Raw genomic sequence first — 16,337 nt, 5'->3', positions numbered from 1 at the left:
TGAACTCAAGAGGTGGAGGTTGCAGTGAACTGAGATCTCCCCATTGCACTTCAGCCTGGGAGACAGAGCAAGACTCCATCTCAAAAACAAACAAACAAGGCTGGGCGCGGTGGCTCACGCCTGTAATCCCAGCACTTTGGGAGGCCGAGGTGGGTGGATCATGAGGTCAGGAAATCGAGACCATCCTGGCTAACACGGTGGAACCCTGTCTCTACTAAAAATACAAAAAATTAGCCGGGCATGGTGGCGGGAGCCTGTAGTCCCAGCTACTCCGGAGGCTGAGGCAGGAGAATTGCTTGAACTCAGGAGGTGGAGATTGCAGTAAGCCAAGATAGTGCCACTGCACTCCAGCCTGGACGATAGAGCGAGATTCCGTCTCAAAAACAAACAAACAAACAAACAAAAATGTACCCTGGGCTGGACATGGTGGCTCCTGCTTGTAATTCCAGCACTTTGGGAGGCTGAGGCAGGTGGATCATTTGAGGTCAGGAGTTTGAGACCAACCTGGCCTACATGATGAAACCCTGTCTCTACTAAAAATACAAAAATTAGCCAGATGTGGTGGCAGATGCCTGTAATCCCAGCTCCTTGCAAGGCAGAGGCAAGAGAATTGCTTGAATCCGGGAGGCGGTTGCAGTGAGCTGAGATCAGGCCACTGCACCCCAGCCTGGGTGACAGAGTGAGACTGTCTCAAAAAAAAAAAAAAAAAAAAAAAAAATGCACCCTGTCTTGCCACTGGGGTGCCTGTAGGATCTGGCCCTGCCCCTCCTGGGCCCCTGGGACTGTGCTGCACCACACTGGCTTGCTTTCTATACCCTGGAAATGTGGAGACCTTTCCCACCTCAGGGAAGGAATTAGAAGCCGAAAACGCCCTTCCATGCTGGACTCTCCTCACCAGGACATGGTACAGCTTCAGAGGCCTTCCCGAGTTCCCATGGCAGTGCGCTCACCCTCGCTGCTCTCTTATTTCTCTCTGCTTCTTCCCAGGCATTCCTCACAATTTATGATAAAGTTTGATTCATGAGTCCGATTGTTTATTTTCTTTCTCTGTCAGTGGACTGGAAGCTCCCTAAGAACAGGAGTTGTTCTACAGTAGACAGGCCTAAGCAAACCTACCCCAAAGTCTGAGGAAGCTGAGAAGTTGAAGAAACAGGCTGAGAAAGCTAGGGGACTTTCCAACAGAAGCCATGTAGGTGTCTCACGTGGCGATGAGATGAGATGATGGATCCCCGCATTAGCACCCAGACCCAGGGCTCATATACCATAGGGTAGGGGTGGTTCAGATGGGATTTGTAAGACAATTGAAGTGTAATATCATCAAGGTTGTTTGACCTACAGGTAGCACTTATGGACTTACAGTAAGTACTTGCTCTTACACAGGGAACAATAGATAAACTGGAAATCATAGAGGCCCTGCCTTGGAACTGGGGTCACTCGGTTAAGTCAATGTGGCAGGTTAGCTTTCAAGATGGACTTGCCTCAGCTTCCACAGGGGTCATGTGTTTTATTCCTGATAGGTCAGCGGCTTGTAGCATAGAGCCTACATGAGCAGGTGCTGGCTTTGGGCCCTGGCCATGTTCTGGAGGCACCCCTAGAGGCTGGGGGCTGGAGTGGAGGGTTTGCATTTAGGTCTTGGTGACTTCAGGTTTCTGACTTACCTAGCTTGATGGAGAGAGAGTTGTAAAAGCTGAAATACATGAGGAAGAACAGCTTGGAGAAGAGAAGGAACCAGGTTTGCCTTATAAACATTGAGTTTGAGGTGCCGGTGAGATAAATGTGCCCCCAACATTTGCCAGCCGCAGGAAGTGGAGAATGGAGGACCCCATCTGATATGTCCGAATATATGAAAGTTAAGACTAAAGCTCACAAACTGTCATATAAAATGTATCCTCCCGGGCGCGGTGGCTCATGCCTGTAATCTAGCACTATAGGAGGCCAAGGCAGGTGGATCGCCTGAGGTCGGGAGTTGGAGACCAGCCTGGCCAACATGGAGAAACCCCGTCTCTACTAAAAATACAAAATTAGCTGGGCATGGTGGAGCATGCCTGTAATCCCAGCTACTCGGGAGACTGAGGCAGGAGAATCACTTGAACCTGGGAGGCGGAGGTTGTCGTGAGCCGAGATGGCATCATTGCACTCCAGCCTGGGCAACAACAAGAGCAAAACTCTGTTTAAAAAAAAAAAAAAAAAAATAGTGTATATTCTCCTACCTAATTCTCCGACCTCCCACCTTCATCATAGCCTGGAGCTCCAGGTTGGAGGGAGGATTCTCAGCTGCCTCTGAGTGTTGCTGCCACAACACAGCCCACCCCAGCCTTTGGCCCATGTCACAGCTCCACCTCCCTTTCTCTTCCTCACCCTGCTCTGTATCATACATGCGTGTGGGTGGGTGACCTGCCCACAGGTTCAAGCTCTCTCTACTTGCTCCCATCTCTGCTATCAGGACTCTTGCCAGCGCTCCACCCAGTGTCGGGCAGTGCAGTGTGCCCACATGGGGAGGAGGCCATTTGGGCCCCAGAAGTGGAGAATCTCAGGATCTGGGGCACCCAGAGTGTGGTGGAGAAGCAGGGTGCACGGGCTCCATGTTGGTATGTTCCTGTGGACTCTGCACCCTGTGGGGAGGGGTGAGGCTGTGGGTTAGCCAGAGCCCGACCCTCTCAACTCTGGGTTGGGGTGTGCATGTGGGTGCACAAGTGAGGGAGTCTCCTGGTCAGCTGGAATCGTGAAAACGAGAGTTCAGGGAGGGTGGGAGTGGTGGACCCTCAGCAGAGAAGTTGATGGTCACTGATGCTGAGGAAGTAGATTGGGTGGAGGGAGGAGAATGGCATGTTGAGTGCGCTCCCCACCAGCCTCACTCACACTCGTGGACACTGCGGCCTGTGTCTCGAGGACATGTGTTGAGAATTCAGCCGTGGGGAATGGAGGTCCATTGGTTCATATAGTCAGAGGCTCTGTATTCTAACCCCAGCTTTGTGATTTTCCAACTGTGCAACCCTGGGCAGTGGCTTAGCGTCTCTGAGCTTGCCTCCAGATCCAGATCTGTATGATGGGTTTATTAATGCTTCATAAAGTAGGTGTGAGGAGCGGTTGAGGTGCTATTGGGAGACACTTTGTACCTAAAAGGCAACTGTGTCACTTGCGTTATTACCAGTGACATGAGACAAAAACTGAAATGTCGTTTGTTAAAAACCAGAAATTGCCCGACTTAGGGCCCTCCGGTCTCTCACTGGGTGCCCTGCAGGGGCCTGAGAGCCAGGGCAAGACTGAGAACCTGGGGCGGAACTGCAGGGAGGAAGGAGGTGGGGCCTGCTTACCGACCAGGCCTCGGTGGCCCCTTCCCCTTTCAATCCCAGGCCCCTGCATGGCAGAGAGAGGACAGTTCCACCATGGCAGGTTCTTTCTAGGCTGGTGTGCAGGGTGGGGGCCTCCAAGGAGCAGAGGCATGGGGAAGGGAGTTGGAGGCGCTGGGCCTAGGAGGAGAGACTCTTGTCTTGTGGGCAGGAAGTGTGAGGTGTTGAGCAGCTAGGGAACCCTGGGGAGGCGGCAGGGAGCAGGAGGGGTGTGTGTTGTGGTGAGGAGGAGCGGAAGTCGGAAGCTCCAGCCGTCACAGCCACATTCACTGGGCAAGCCGACTGTGCGGCCAGGAAGTGCTCTTGGGGACCCCAGGTCAAGCCATCCCTTCTTGGGTCCTTTGGAGGTGAGTTAAGTGGGTCTGCCTAGGGTGGGGCTGGAGGAACCTGCAGGAGCAGGGAATGTGGAGAGTCATATGTGGGTCCTTGTGGCAGGGGCTGGGGCAGGTGGGCAGGGGAGAGGCGAGGGCTCTGGCAGTGCCGTGTGCACCTGCCATGAACCCGGGCTAGGCTAGGCCCCTTCTTCCCGCTTCCTGCTCTCTGTCTCATCTCCTTCCTCCCTCAGCCTACCCCTCCTTATCTGACCCTTCTCCGATTCCCTGCCCTGGCCCCACTGACCCGTGTTGTTTCCCTTCCCTGGCTCCCCGCAGAGCCCCTGGAGGTCTGCAATAGTGAAGGGTGAAGGAAGTTCCTTGCTAAATCTCTTGTAAGTGTCACTGGGTCCCCAGTGACTGCTCTGGCTGAGTACCCAGTGGGGGCTTTTGTGGCCAAAGGCCCCAAGTGATCCTCGACCCTAGACTCCGGAAGGAGGGAGTCTGGAAGGCCTGGGTTTGAGGTGGGGGCAGCTCTGGGTGTGGTTGCTGTAGGAGCTCAGAGTCAACTTGGCCAGGAGGGGACTCTCCCAGCTTCATCTTGCCTTCCAGGACCATCCTGGAGAAGCTCGAGGAGAGGTAAGGGGAGCCTCCTTACTGGTTTAGCTCTGGCTTAGGCCTGTTGTCCTGATGGGCAATAGGAACCACTGAACTCTCAAAGTGCGCCTGTGTGGGACACTCTAAGGCCCACTGTAATCGTTATTGTCATAGTAAAGGGAGTTGCATGGAAGGAAAGTCCCCTGACACCACCATTCCCCTCTTATTCCAGGGCCTAAAATCCCACAGTTGAAGTCACTCCTCTGCTAGAATGCAGGGAAGGGTGGCCTGTCATCAACTGATGATAAATACTCCTCCGTTCATCGGACCTTGGCTCAGCTTTAAAAAGTGGGCCCCAAGCAGACCTGTCTCACAGTTTCCTAGGACTCTAGAGCATCACATGGCCCCTCCTCCTACAGACAAGGAACCGCCTAACATGGGGATCGGAACCCGGGCTGCTGAGCTCTTTGTTGGAGAGACCCACAGAAGGGGTGAGGGATGTGGGGTGAGAGGACCCAGGGAGGAGAGGTCCAGCCTGGCGCCAGCCCCCTAGGGGTCTTTGTCCTCCCCAGGCAGCAGCTGTCCTGGGTCCCCTTTGGCACTTTACCCCTACCCCCATGATCGCTCCCCTGGATCCTCTCTGCCTACCTCAGACCGCCATCCTTTGCTCCCTTCCTGAGCCTCAGCTGGCCTCACCACAGGCCTTCAGTAGCACTGGTTCTCTCTCTCTCTCTCTCCCTCTCTCTCTCTCTCTCTGCGTGTGTGTGTGTGTGTGTGTGTGTGCGCGCGCAAATTTGCATGATAGCTCTTTCTGTGTGGGCAGGATGTGGGGCCTTCTCTAGTCGTTTCTCTCACGGTGCTTCAGGTCCCAGGTTCAGACAGAGGCCTCTGTCCTGCAGCTCCAGGCCAGGAAGCTCCACTCATGGTTCCTGCCTGCAGCAACATCTGTAATTTGGCAGCTTCCTGGGCTGCAGAGGGACAGGACAGGTCACCTCCTAAGTCCTTGGACCGGCCAGAAGCCTTCATACTTTTTCCATAGGAGGGAAAACATGTCCAGGGTAAAAGGAGGGAGTGTTTGCTTGCTGAGTCTGGAAGCTCAAAAAGGGAAACAGATGGGCACCCTCTGGATGAAGGCTCAGGGCTGACTCCTTGAGGAGGCCGAGAGCTGAGCCTGACCAGGAGGGCTATTTGTTTGTTTTTGGTAATTTTGGCTTCTCTAAATGGACAGCAAAACAACAAAGTTAAACTAAGCAGGACACGGTATTTCCTGAGCACCCACTAAGGGCCAGGCCCGGCACTCAGACCCATTCCAACTTTACAACCAACCTGTGAAGTGTAGCTTTACTGGGTCTTAGTTCCTTATTTTACAGATAAGGAACCAGGTGGAGTTTTTCACCCAGAGTCACATGGCTTGTCAGCTGTAGAGTTAGGATGGGATTCTGCTCTGCATTCTTCACTATGACCCTGAAATGGGCAAAGGAGGGTGGTGAGTGCTGCGCACCCAAGGCCATCACCTTCCTACTCAGGGCAGGCTCATACCCCAGCCTCTGTGCCCGATCTCCCGGTTCTTCAGCCAGAGCACTGAGGTGCAATGGTTCAGAGGGTGCAATTGCAAGGCTGCAATGCCAGGCTGAGGGTGACAAACAAACTCACTGTTAGAAAGCACAACTCGGGTGCCAGGTGTCAGCTGGGTTCCTTCCTGCCCCCTAGGGTCAAAAAGAAATTGCCTTGAAGCCCGGGGGTGGGGCAGGTGGGAGGGACTCTGTCTTCTAGTCTCTCAGCCACCACTTTCTGTGTCCTTCAACTCCCACAAGAGGGACATAAGGCTTAGCCCCTGCAGTATTCTCCATGAGAAACAGGCACCGCCTCCCCACCGTGGTGAAGATTCCCTGAAATGCAGTCAGCTGTGCTCAAGAAGAGTGGCTAGTGGGCGGCAGAGTGGAGCCGTGCTCTCTCTTTCCCACCTGGGCTCCCTCCCTGCTCCCTCCCCTCTGAACCCTCCTTAAACTTTCAGAGCCACCTCAGTGCTCAGAAAAGATGAAGGACCACTTTAACGTAGAGGTAACAGAACTCAACTGGTGGGGCAGATGGCAATTCTTTTGCTGCGGATTCCTTTCCTCCTGCTTTCATTCTGGTTGGGTTAACAGACAGGAGATTTTAAAAGAGTTTACTAAACCCCAGGGGTGGAAAAACACAAGTAAACCAAGAAAATTTTAGATGCATAAGACCTGGGCTCTGCTGCCTAGTTCCGGGCCTGCCTCTGCCTAGGGGGTGCCATCCTACCTCGGGGATCAAAGGCTAGTTCCATCCTCCACCCTTCTGAGGTCAGATCGCCCTCACCTGGGTGACCAGTAGGACTGCCTTTAGGGCCTTAGGAAGTGACTTCACCTTTTAGGTCATCCTACCTTTCCATTCAGGCAAGAGCAATTAAAAAAAAAAAAAAAAAAAAGGAAGACATCTTTTAAACACAGTAGCACAGTGCCCCCTCCACAAGTGGAGAGCACAAACGAGACGATTGAATGGGTCCTCCTTTCTGTTCAGGCTGCTGCCTGGGAGCCAAGACCCGTAGGACATTTTAGCTGCTGACCTGGTAGGGACCTACCACTTGGGGACCGCTGCCCTTGGAGCACTGGGCTTCCTGGAGAGGGGAGGAAGAGGTGATTGGTCATGGGCAGACTGGTCCCCACGAGGAAGTCTTCATGTTATAATGATGCTAATTCTCTTCTCCAAGCCTCGGTCTCGCCAGTCCTCTGGCCTGGTTGTTGTGGAGGGAGAGTTCTGAGGATCCATCCCATCAGTGTGTCTCTCCATTTGTCTGTCCATTCATCTAGCCAACCTCTCTCTTATTTTCACAAATGTTCTACAGTGCTGACTCTCAGCCAAGGAGGTGCTGCACAGGAGTTTGAGTGACTCTAGTGAATTCAGGAATGTCCAAGAGATTGGATCAGAGGGCAGGAGGAGAGAGCGATGCTTAAGAGAGCTGTAACCTGGGTTCATGCCCCAGCTCAAGTCACAGGCGGGCCTGAACCTCTCACGTCAGCGCTAATCTTTAAGTTTCTAATCCGCTTGAACTAAACTTCTCAAGTCAATACTGATCTTCAAATTTCAAATCCAGTTGAACTAAAGTATGCCCCCAGAGCTTTGTGGGTGGGAGTGGTTTAACAAATCGGTCACATAAAGTGACTGAGCCATTCGACATTTTTGTACTGAGACACAGTGGTGAACAGGAAACACAAAGAACCTGCCGTCTTGGCACTTACCTTCTAGGCAAACTAGAACCATGCGGGTAAACACACTGGGAACTACACACCGGGATAAACGCTCAGAAAGTAAAAGTGAGGGGTGGAGTGTAGTCACATTGGGTTTAATTGGTTTAAAAAGTCATAGCCGGCCACGTGCTGTGGCTCACGCCTGTAATTCCAGCACTTTGGGAAGCCAAGGCAGGTGACCTCAGGTGGATCACCTGAGGTCAGGAGTTTGAGACCAGCCTGGTCAATATGGTGAAACCCCGTCTCTACTAAAACTACAAAACTTAGCCAGGCATGTTGGCAGGTGCCTGCAGTCCCAGCTACTTGGGAGGCTGAGACAGGAGAATTGCTTGAACCCAGGAGTCAGAGGTTGCAGTGAGCCAAGATCATGCCACTGCACTCTAGCCTGGGTGACAGAGCAAGATACCATCTAAAAAAAAAAAAAAAAAGTCATAGCCAGTCAAACTACATGCCTTGTCCCCATCGAATACCTGATCTGTCTCCACCCTTCTTGTCTCCATTGCCTTGGGCTCCCCTCCACTGACCAGTTCCTCACCTCCCACCCCTCCCAGGCTCCTCAGGTGCTGCAGGTCCCAGAGATCTGCTCTCTTCTCTTTGCTCGGAAAGCTGCTGCAGCCTCTGGTATTTATTGTTTTCCTTTGAAAAAACCCAGCAAGGAACACTGGTTTTTTCTGGGAAGGCAAGTCCAATCCTCATTTACATCTAGTGTCAGCATTAACGTGTACCTAGAGGGCTGCTTTATGTACATATACATATCTATTTGTAAGTGCATATGTGCAAAGAGAGACAATTTTTCACCTTATGAAAAATTAAGGAAGCTCTTTCCAGCAGGCCCAGTCCCACATTCCCACTCCCATTCCCATATTGGCATGGGAACATTTCTTGCCAAGTGAGTTGACTAATGATGAGAGAAGGTGAGTTGGTGTTATCTGGGCAAAATGCTCTGATGCCCACAGGGCCATGAGGCTGGCACTGATTCAGGTACAATGTGTGGAGTTGGGTAAATGAGAACAGGAGAAGGGATCAGGGGTGGTGCATGGCAGGAGAGCTATTTGGGCCCAAAGACCAGGCCTTTGCAGAGACCTGGAGGCTGGTTTTGGGGTATGGGAAGGGAGGCAGTTGGGTAGAGCTAGGGATGTCCCATGTTCTGGTACCTGTAAACCAGGTGCTTCTTCCCAGCTTTTCCCTCTATCTCTAAATCGACATGTCTTCCTAGTCATTTCTTGTACCCCATGGGCTGGTTTCTTGAGGCTGCGGTGGGATGTGGTGGGGTGAGTCACCTCCATGCTCACACTCGGTTGCTCTCCACCAGGCAGGTCTGAGGAGGGAGATTTGGGGTCCAGGGTGTTTTCTCTAGTACAGACAATACATCCGGAGGTTCCTCATCCCTTCTGCCTTGGAAATAGAACTGTCTCAAGCCTCTTGCCCAGAGAGCACTGAGGGTGGACAAGGGCAGCTGCATGGGGAGCAGATAGTGGTATCGACTTAAGGAGTAAACCATACAAATCCTCTGCCTGTTACCTGGAGGTGGTGATGTGAGGTGGAGAGGCAGAACCTAGAATGATGAGTGAAGGCTGGATCCATAGGAGAATGAAAGGCAAGACTGTTAGTGGAAAGGGGTCCCAATCCAGACCCCAAGGGAGGGTTCTTGGATCTTGTGCAAGAAAGAATTCTAGGTGAATCCATAAAATGAGGGCAAGTTTATTAGGAAAGTAAAGGAATAAAAGAATGGTTACTCCATAGGCAGAGCAGGAGCTTGGGCTGCTGAATTAAGGACACCCGTATCTTGAGCCGACCTCTTATCTCATCCTGTGACTTAGAATGCCTAGTCTACTGGGAATGTAGCCCAGTAGGTCTCAGCCTTATTTTACCCAGCCCCTATTCAGGATGGAGCTGCTCTGGTTCAAACACCTCTGACAAGATCAAATCCAGTCCATTTGATTCAGAGCATCATGTACAAGATTAAACATAAGAAAGGGCCCCTCCTCTCGGGAAGTCAGCCTGTTGGGGAGGCTGCCGTAACTAACGGGTGGAAGGGCCCTGAAGGCCGGTCAGGGGCCACTCCGGGTGGGCTGAAACATCAGAATCCCGAGGCCATCATCCAGCAAGTCTAGATTCTTGTTATTCAAAAACAGGAATGCAGGGGTTGGGTCAGAGGGAGGGGTAAAAACCCAGAAAGAGATTCCTTTTGGAGACACTTTAAGAAAAAGGATACTTTCAAGGTGAATAAGACACTGAAATGCATACTGGTCCTCCTTCCTTCTCTCAGGTGCCCTCCAGAAAGAAGGCATGGGGCAAAGTGATGTTTTCTAGGTGACCTTGAATAACAGCTGGACTCCTTGACCTTGTGAGAGAGCGCTGAGGGTTACCGTTTACTGAGTGGCTAACGGTGGGCCAAGCCTGGGCTGAATGCCGGGCGAATCACCTCCATTAACCCTAGCTCCCCTCTGCAGTGGGGCTCCCAGATGCTAAGGAACTTTCCAGGCTCATCCACTCAACTGTAGGTGGCAGGATGAGGGTTTGAGCTGCGGTCCATGTGGCTATTGATTCAGCTCATGTTCTCTAGTGCTGGGCAGGGAGGGGCCGACCCCCATGGGATTTGTTATGTGAGCTGGTTGGGGCCCTGCATGCCAGTCAAGCTCCTGTCCTATAGCCTGCCTGTGGCAGGACCTCGGTGTGAGGTCTGGAGCCCTGGACGAGGACACCTGGGTTCACTCTATTCATACTGGAACAGGGACAGGGCAGACCGGAAGGTGGATGATCTGGGGTCGGAGTCCGGCCCCTGTCACCAACTGTGGGTCATGAAGCCAGACTCAGGCTAAGGCTTCCCCATCTGTTAAACAGGGACATGCAGGGGACTGCTCCTCTTTCAGGTGCGAGGTTGGGGGAGTGGTGGGTGGGGATAGGCTTGGTTAACTGTGTGTGGAAGGGGCTGTTGTTCTTGGGGATCTGGAAGTCACACATAGTTCTAAATTGGGAGCATTCGTGTGTTTGTTAATAGTCTTGTTCCCCCAAAATATTCCAATACAGCTCACAAGCACACACACAAGGCTTCAAGATAGAAATCTGTGAGTGAAGAAGGTGAGGCAAAGGGAAAATAAGAAAAGACAGCTGCTGGGTGCAGTGGCTCACATCTGTAATCCTACCACTTTGGGAGGCCAAGGTGGGCAGATCACTTGAGGTCATGAGTTCAAGACCAGCCTGGCTAACATGGTGAAACTCCATCTATACTAGAAATACAAAAAAAAAAAAAAAAAAAAATTAGCAGGGCATAGTGGTGGACGCCTGTAATTCTAGCTACTAGGGAGGCTGAGGCAGGAGAATCGCTTGAACCCAGGAGGCAGAGGTTGCAGTGAGCCGAGATTGTGCCGCTATACTCCAGCCTAGGTGACAGAGCGAGACTCTGTCTCAAAAAAAAAAAAAAAAGACAGCTGAGCCAGGGTTCTTATGATGTGCCATAAGGACCTGTGTACTTGACCCTGCACTTCCACTTTGTGGAGAGCTAGCACGACAAGACAAACAAGTTACAAGCTTACGGTGTGCTTTGGATCAAAACAAGCCAGCTATTCTGAGGAAGCAGGGTTGCTCTGAGAGCCGTGTAAGCGGTGGGCTGCATGCCGGGAATGGAGATGCAATGCATGTTTCTAGAAAACACACTCTGAGGTTCCTGGGCTCATCTGATAAGGGCCCATCCAGAGAGTTAGTGCAGCCCGTGCAGACAGCAGCTCTGGGCAGATGTGAGGCAACTCCAGGCTGACACAGCCGCCACATCCCAGCCTCTTCCTCCCTAGAAGGCAGGGATCTGCTCTCCATGCAGCAGGTGGTCTGCTGGGTGGTGGGCAGCAGGACCGAAGCATCCTCCCTTCATGAGGGCTTGGGCTGAGTTGAGCAGAGAGCCCCTTGCTGCATCCACCTGGGCCAAATTCCAAGCTGTCAACAGCTTACAAGGACTAAGAAGCAGCCTGTGAACCAGCCTCATGAACAGGGTAGGCCCCAAGGATAGGAGCCTTGGAAAGTGGAAGTAAGGCAGGCTGTGGCCTTCCTTTCGTGGGTGCCTGCTTCTTCCGTGAGTCTGCTGCATTCTCTACCTCCAGTCTGTGTCTGTTTGGCTCCCACATGCTTTGGTTTACAGCTTTGGTTTACAGCGTGTAAACCAAAGCATGTGGGTTGCAGCTGCTTCCTTGATACCTAAAAGCATTTCCGCCTTCTGTTCCTGCTGCCAACCACCTCGGTCTCCATGCTCTCCAATCTAAATGCCCAAGAGAAGGATCTGATTTGGCCAGTTTGTTCTTTTCAGCTAAGCCACATGGGCTACCTTCAGCCAACAGATGGGTGTCTTTGGGGCAGGTGCTGCCCCGGTGCAAGTTTAGAGATTGTGGGGTCAGATAGAATATGTGGTACACTCCTTCCTCCCAGCAGGGCTGTGGCAGGCAGTGTCCCTTAGCAGAGGGCATAGATGGGGAAGACACCCCAAACACATCTAACACACTACGTACGTGCCTCCAGAGGCTGACAGCCCTTCCCTAACCTGCACTTGCTTTGGGCATTTCCAGGGTAGATATGGATTCCCAGTTACCCCAGCGGCCAGTGCTCCCCCTGGTCCACACAGTGAGACTGTGAGAGCAGATACTCCGGGGGACTCCTGCACAGCTTTTGCTCTATGGATGATGGGTGACCACAGACTCTCTGGTCAACCCCAGCCCATGGAAATTCTCAACCCGTACTTGGGAGACAGCCTGGAGCCCCACCCAGGAGAGTGCCCAAGGGAAACGGGCAGCCATGAGGATCCACCGGAGCCTTGCGAGGGGCAAACCTGGGCCACTGACCCTCCTGAACCTACCAGACAAAATGCTCCTCCCTGGGGCTCCAGTGTGGAGCTCACACACCTGGGGAGCTGGGTCCATCAGGACCGGCCGGAGCCTTGCGAGGAGCAAACCTGGGCCACTGACCCTCCTGAATCTACCAGACAAGATGCTCCTCCCTGGGGCTCTGGTGTGGAGCTCACACACCTGGGGAGCTGCTCTGCCCAGGGGGAGCACAGGCAGAGCACAGCATCACCAGGGTCACCTGCGAATGGCCATCTACTGGGGAGCCCACAGCAGAACCGGAGCACGTCCACGCAGGTAGTGTTCTGGGCAGGCATCCTGCAGGCCCAGATGTGTGTCCTAGACCTGGAGGAGGAGCTGGAGAAGACGGAGGGGCTCAAGGCTGGACTGAAATGCTGTCTCCCCACGCCCCCTGTGGACCTCCCTGGGGTCACGGGCCTGCACTCCAGCCCACCTGAGGATGAAGACTCAGGGGAAGACAGCAGCGAGCCTGAGGGGGAGGGCCAGGCATGTCTGAGAGAGAGAACCCCAGACTCTTCCCCACAGTGGGTAGCTGAGGAGGAGAGCATGTTCTTCAGCAACCCGCTCTTCCTGGGGAGTCCTTTCTCAGAGAACAGTGCTTCTGGAGAGTGCTTTTCCTGGGGGGCTTCAGACTCCCATGCAAGTGTGAGGACTGGACCTGAGAGCCCAGCCACTCTGGAGACTCAGCTCCCAGAAGACACGGTGCTGTGGGAACTGGAAAGTGAGCCAGATGTGGGGGACAGTGCTGCTACCAGTGGGCATCGTACCCCTCCATTCCCTGTGCCCGTCTATAAACCGCACTCCATCTGCTGGGCCTCAGTGGCTGCCGCTGAGGGGGCTCCTGCAGCACCTCCTGGTCAGGGGGAGAGTGAGGTAAGCCCAGTCTTGGGAACCAACAGGGGCTGTGCTGGGAACACAGAAGGGAGGGTCTTCTTCGGGGGTCACCAGGCCCAGGACATTCTTTTCTGATGCCAAGAGATTTTGGGATAACCTGCATCAGTATATAGCAGGGTAATAGAGCAGAAAATCAGGACCAGTGTTTTCGTCAGAATGATAGGACATTTTATCAATGCCATGATGTCAGCTAATGTCAGCTGATAATTAAGTCCACAAATGTCTCCATCTCACCAGCTCCAAGGGGCTATGCTTAGATACGTTTGGAGAACAAACAGCTCCTCTAATTGCAGCATGTTCCAGGCCATTCTGATTCTTCCCCTCCCACCTCCAAGACATTCCCAACTGTTAACAGGGCAGCACTCAGCCTGCAAGGATGACCTCTGCCCCTAGCAGAGAGATGCCTATTTCAAAAGTCCTGTCCTCTCTCTTCTTGACAGATTTCAGCATGTTGTTACTTTTAGCTCACCATCTGTCATTCTTCCCACGTCCAGTGTCAATAGATCAGGCCCATATGACAATGGCAGAGATTCTTAATATCAACTAAGGATGGGGACATGCTCTGTGAGATAATAGGGAGCACAGTTTTCCCAGGGAAGCCTCTCTTTAAGAGATAAGGAGACTCAATATGGTAGAGTGTGGCTGTAATTTTCTAATCTCTCAATTCCCTTAGAACAATGAAGAGCTATTACCCAGAGCAACTCTATTAGCCAGGGCAACTCTGTCACTGGAGCCCCAAGATCAGAGGAGCTCCTGGGTACTGATGGGAGTCCCCTCCACATGGGCCAAGGCCCCCAATGTAGGGCAGTTAGGGCTGTGCCTATGGAGGCCCATTTTCTCAGGACTTTCTTTTTTCTTTTTTTCTTGAGACGGAGTCTTGCTATGTTGCTCAGGCTGGAGTGCATTGGTGCCATCTCGGCTGACCCTCCACCTCCCAGGTTCAAGTGATTCTCCTGCCTCAGGCTCCCAAGTAGCTAGGATTATAGGTGTGTGCCACCACATTCAGCTAATTTTTGTATTTTTAGTAGAGATAGGGTTTTACCATGTTGACCACACTGGTCTTGAACTCCTGACCTCAGGTGATCCACCCGCCTGGGCCTCCCAGAGTGCTGGGATTACAGTCATGAGCCACTGCGCCCGCCATGGACTTTCTTGCTCTGAGCACTAACTTCTCAGAGGGAAGCCTGGGAGCGCTGTAAGTTGGAGATTGGCTGCTGTCTGGGAAGGCAGAGCCCACCCAGCCCACTGCCTGGGGCTATCACCCTCCCTAAAACACAGCCCCTTCTTGGGCTGGCACCACCTGAGGCAGGGCCATCTGGGCAGACTGTGAAGGGAGGCCTCATGGGATTTGAGGAAGGCCCTGGGAGCAATTTTCCTCTAGTCACCTCTTCTCTCCTTCTCTCCTCTGTCTCTCTCTAGACTTCTCAGGGAGATAGGCTTGGTCCTGCTCCATCTGCAGCACCGTGTGTGGACGAAGCATTGACCTGGGAATCAGGATGTATCGGATCTGATCTTGGCCCTGCTGCACATCCTGTGCAATCTTGGGCAAGTCACTTCCCCTTTCTGGGCCTTACTTTCTCCATCTTTGGAGGAGGAATATGAGCCCATTCAGTTCCAGGGCCTAGCACCGACAATCCTAGCATGTGGGGCTTCTCACATCCAGGACTCGCCTTCTGAACTGAGGCTCCAGCCTGGGTGGGAGGATTACCGTGGGGCTTCTGCCTACTCATGGCATCCTTCCCCTCCCCTCCTTTCCCCATCATCTCCCTGCCTGGCCTCTCCCCTATCCACCTCTCTGTGCCTCCAGGGCTCATGGGAATGCCTTTGCCTCTCTCAACAGGCCTCTCCCAGCCCTGAAGGCTGGCAGGGAGGAGGTCCTTTTTGGCCCCAGGTGACTCTTAACTCCCAGGACAGAGGTGAGCCCTAATAAGGGGGTTTGGGAAATTGGGTCCTGGGAGGCTTTGGAATTTGGAGTGGGGACAAAGATCATTCTTGGATCCATGGTTGCCATTAATGGGTCCCACTGTATTGTGTTTAAGCCAGACAGACTTGGGGTTAAATCCTGCCTCTTTAGAATTTAAATGAAGGAAATGTACAAAAGGCCCAGCATTTCTTACCTCTGGGTCTTAGAGGTTTAGCAAAGGTCCTGAGCCCTTAGTTGCCTGGAGGCTGGAGTCCTGGGAGCCCACTGTCTGCTGCCTCTGCAAGTGGGAGAGGTCACTGCCTGAGGGAGGGACAGGGCATGCTGCCAGGCTCCAGGGGAGGAGCCCCAGGGAGGGAGCCTCTGGATGTGGTGCCCAGGCTGTTCTCCTGCCTCCTGCCCTGTGCCCGCCTCACTTCACATTCTTCCTCAGATGAGACGGAGGCTGGGCACCTCCAGGAATCTGCTCCCACCTTGGCCCCCAGCCCCTGGAGGAGCCCAGCTTCTTCTCCAGAGCCTAGCAGCCCAGAATCTGAGAGCAGAGGCCCTGGTCCCAGGCCCAGCCCTGCATCGTCCCAGGAGGGCAGCCCACAGCTTCAACACCACAGCTCAGGCATTTTGCCCAAGTGGACATTAGACGCTTCACGTTCTTCACTCTTGGAGACGGATGGGGAAGAGCCAAGGTCCTTGAAGAAAGAGGAGGCAGGGGAGGCCCCAAACCCAGGCGAGGACGTAAAGAGTGAAGGAATAGCCAGGCCTGCAGAGACTGGAGACATCCAACCTGACATTCACCTTACTTCGGCAGAACAGTAAGTCTCAGACTAACTGGCTGTCATGCTCCTAATGACGGATACATTTAAGAATATCCTAGTCTGGATGGAGCATGAGAAATGTACATTGGAATTAAACATACATTTATTAAGCAAGGATTATATGAGTGGGCACCAGGAAAGAGTTTTGAGAAAGACCGTAAGGTTCAGAAGCATCAGAAACAAAACAGCAGATAGTGTTATACACGTGGAGGCGAGATCTGAGTGTGCTGGGGCAGGGCTTTCAAAGAAGCATCCACAGTTGGAGACCAGGAAAGGAGGAAGGGGAGGAAGTGTCCAGGGAACCTGAGCAAGGGCATGTGCCTGCCCAGAAAAATG

General features: G+C 53.0%; 1 protein-coding gene across 4 annotated transcripts in view; it reads left to right on the top strand.

The window, feature by feature from the left end:
* Positions 1-16,337, top strand: part of PSD4 (pleckstrin and Sec7 domain containing 4) — a 46,097-nt gene that overhangs the window by 13,036 nt on the left and 16,724 nt on the right. For 2 of the 4 annotated variants that reach the window (XM_037994311.2, XM_037994312.2), the window contains exons 2-5: positions 12,081-13,247; positions 14,688-14,813; positions 15,109-15,184; positions 15,623-15,998. In XM_037994311.2, coding sequence (XP_037850239.2) covers positions 12,192-13,247; positions 14,688-14,813; positions 15,109-15,184; positions 15,623-15,998 — 1,634 coding nt within the window. In that variant the 5' untranslated portion in view covers positions 12,081-12,191. Of the gene's footprint in view, positions 1-2,953; positions 3,698-12,080; positions 13,248-14,687; positions 14,814-15,108; positions 15,185-15,622; positions 15,999-16,337 lie in introns of those variants that run through there. The other 2 variants (XM_008008432.3, XM_008008431.3) reach the window with 2 other exon arrangements.

This window comes from Chlorocebus sabaeus, chromosome 14 (genome assembly GCF_047675955.1).
Source record: "Chlorocebus sabaeus isolate Y175 chromosome 14, mChlSab1.0.hap1, whole genome shotgun sequence".
Taxonomy (NCBI): Eukaryota; Metazoa; Chordata; class Mammalia; order Primates; family Cercopithecidae; genus Chlorocebus; species Chlorocebus sabaeus.
Note: the sequence above shows the minus strand (reverse complement) of the source record. Positions and strands in the feature narration are given on the sequence as shown.